At 40.3% G+C, this 2,288-nt stretch overlaps 1 protein-coding gene across 1 annotated transcript; it reads right to left on the reverse strand.

Annotated features, from left to right (window-relative positions):
* Positions 1 to 319: 319 nt before the first annotated feature.
* Positions 320 to 1,790, reverse strand: LOC104437058 (zinc finger Ran-binding domain-containing protein 2). The gene is made up of 4 exons (XM_018870767.2): positions 1,700 to 1,790; positions 1,191 to 1,558; positions 675 to 791; positions 320 to 572 (listed from the first exon to the last, which is right to left on the reverse strand). The coding sequence occupies exons 2-3, from the start codon at positions 1,553 to 1,555 to the stop codon at positions 695 to 697; spliced, it is 462 nt and encodes a 153-aa protein (XP_018726312.1). The 5' UTR covers positions 1,556 to 1,558; positions 1,700 to 1,790; the 3' UTR covers positions 320 to 572; positions 675 to 694.
* Positions 1,791 to 2,288: the final 498 nt, after the last annotated feature.

The raw sequence follows: 2,288 nt of genomic DNA on the forward strand, positions 1-2,288 counted from the left end.
ATGGGCGTGACATCGGTCATTACTAATTTTATTTCATGACATCCTTTTTAGGGTAAAAGGGATAAGCTTAAGGTTCAATTTGGGTCCTCATCAATTTCCAACCTGACCCAAACATGAAGGGTATATAATTTGTTTTTTTGTTTTTTTTGTTTTTTTTTTTCTTTTGGGTGATCCAACCTGAGACCCAATCTGCACAGAGTTCGAACCCAAAAAAGGGTATAAATCTAGAGGATCTCGATTTGCTGAGCTCATAACAACCGTCAGTCTGTGTACGTATGAGAGAGAGAGAGAGAGAGAGAGAGAGAGAGAGAGAGAGAGGTTTATGCCTAAAAGGGAGAGTTCAATAAAATAAACTGGTTACGACAACGGACACTTTCAAAGGCACAACAAACAAAATCTAACCAAGAACTTAAGCAAGCTCCAAAACCCTAACAACTGTTTGTCCCCCTTTCATTTCAGTCATCATCAAACATTTCTCCAAACATCTTAGGTAAACCGATCAATTTTAGAGTTGAAGGGCCAAAGACTAGCCGTGGCTCGATTGGTCCTCAAGAGATTTTCTTGAAAGTAACCTGATAATAGAGAAATTAAGTAACCGGAACATGTTAGGTCAGAAAGAGAGCACACAAAACACTTGGTCACATGTACAAGAAACTACTCTTCTTGATAATTACCTTTATTAAGTCGAATGAGGTTACGAAGAAGAGGAAGACACACCACCAGATTCTCTTGGGGCATTGCACCTGAAACATTCTGTCCTGCTTGCAAAGTTGTGCTCCTTGCACCCCGACCTGCTCATTTCACAGTTTGACTTATCAAATTCAAGAAATCAACGAGGTCGTTTTCTTCTCTTCTTGGGGCTTTTTATGACGTAAAAGGACGGCCAATGTTGAAATTTCTAATGGAATATGTAGAAAGAAAGAAAGAAAAATCGAAACAAGAAACATGAGTTATTATCTGAACTCATTATACCCCCTTTTAAAGGTGTGCATATAAATATATCTTGGACATGTCATGCGAGTACATCTACGTTTAACCCCTTAGAAGAGTATCTTATATATTATTTAATTTTAGATGTGTATAAATAGATGCAAAGTTCCTTTGGGGGTGTAGAGATACAAGTAGAAAGGCATGCATGCGAATTAGGTATTTATGTCAACTCGGCTACTTTATGATTAAGAAAAATTTACCTTCCACATATCCAATCGCCAGGCTTCCACCCCGACCGGTTCGCGCTAGTGCCACTGCTGTACCCGAAACCTCGCATCCGAGTCATGTCGCCGTCATACCCACCAACGGTTGGTGTTTCATCCTTTGCCGAGCCACACCTGAAGCAGCTCGAGCGGCTGGCAAAATTGTGCGTTCCACAGCCCCCAACACCGCAATACCAATCACCAAGCCTCACATCCATGGCGGTGCCGGACCTGAAAGACGAGTTGCTCCTTCCTCCACCTAAACTGCTGGGGCGTGGCTCTCCGCATCTCTGGCACGACTCTCGCCTTTGGAAGTTCAGGTGGTGGCACGACCGGCAGTTCCAATCTCCAGGCCTACTCATTTTCTTCAAGAATAATGAAAGGGAGGGGGAAAATAGTCACTTTTGAATTCTTTTTTTTTTCTCCGTAAAAGGTAACTATGTTCACATATCATGAGCTAAAATATAATAATAATGTCAAATACTATCAATGGGACTCGTACTTACCTTGAAAGAAATCACAAATTGGAAGAGAGAGAGAGAGAGAGAGAGAGAGAGAGTTTGAAATGGAACCAATTGAAGAAGGGTTGTACCGATGGACTTTAGGTGGTGAAGATTTTGGAGATGAGAACATGGTCTTTTATACTTGTCTGGGTTACGAGAATCCCTTTTGAATTTACAATTTGATGGTTTGAGGGTTCGCAGGATTTTCTTTTTCGATATATTCCTCACTTTACCTATCCTTGGACAATGGATTCTACAAAATCAAGATTGCGCAAAAAGGAAAACCCAAACAAAAAAAGAAAAAAGAAAAAAAGAAAAAAAAAGAAAATGGAAATCTAAACGGAAGATTCTGAAAAGGACATCTTCCCAAGAGGATTGGATTTTGATAAAGCTGATTGGTGCATCTTCTCTTTACGGGTTCTTTTGGGTGAAAACGATCGAATCAAATCCTCTTTTCAGGTTAGTTTCATCGATGCGCCTCCTAGCTAGCTCATATATTCTTCTAATCCAAACCTTTTTGTTCCCAAATATTTTTCTCCCCAATAAACACATTCCCACTGGGTCCCCTTCTTAGCCTTTAGTTTTGCATTCA

The sequence above is a fragment of the Eucalyptus grandis genome, chromosome 3 (genome assembly GCF_016545825.1).
Source record: "Eucalyptus grandis isolate ANBG69807.140 chromosome 3, ASM1654582v1, whole genome shotgun sequence".
Taxonomy (NCBI): domain Eukaryota; kingdom Viridiplantae; phylum Streptophyta; class Magnoliopsida; order Myrtales; family Myrtaceae; genus Eucalyptus; species Eucalyptus grandis.

Coding starts and splice junctions, on each gene's coding strand:
- LOC104437058 (XM_018870767.2), bottom strand. CDS start 1,555: ATGAGTAGGCCTGGAGATTGGAACTGCCGGTCGTGCCACCACCTGAAC. Junction 792..1,190: donor GGCGATTGGATATGTGGAAG/GTAAATTTTTCT, acceptor TGAAATGAGCAG/GTCGGGGTGCAAGGAGCACA.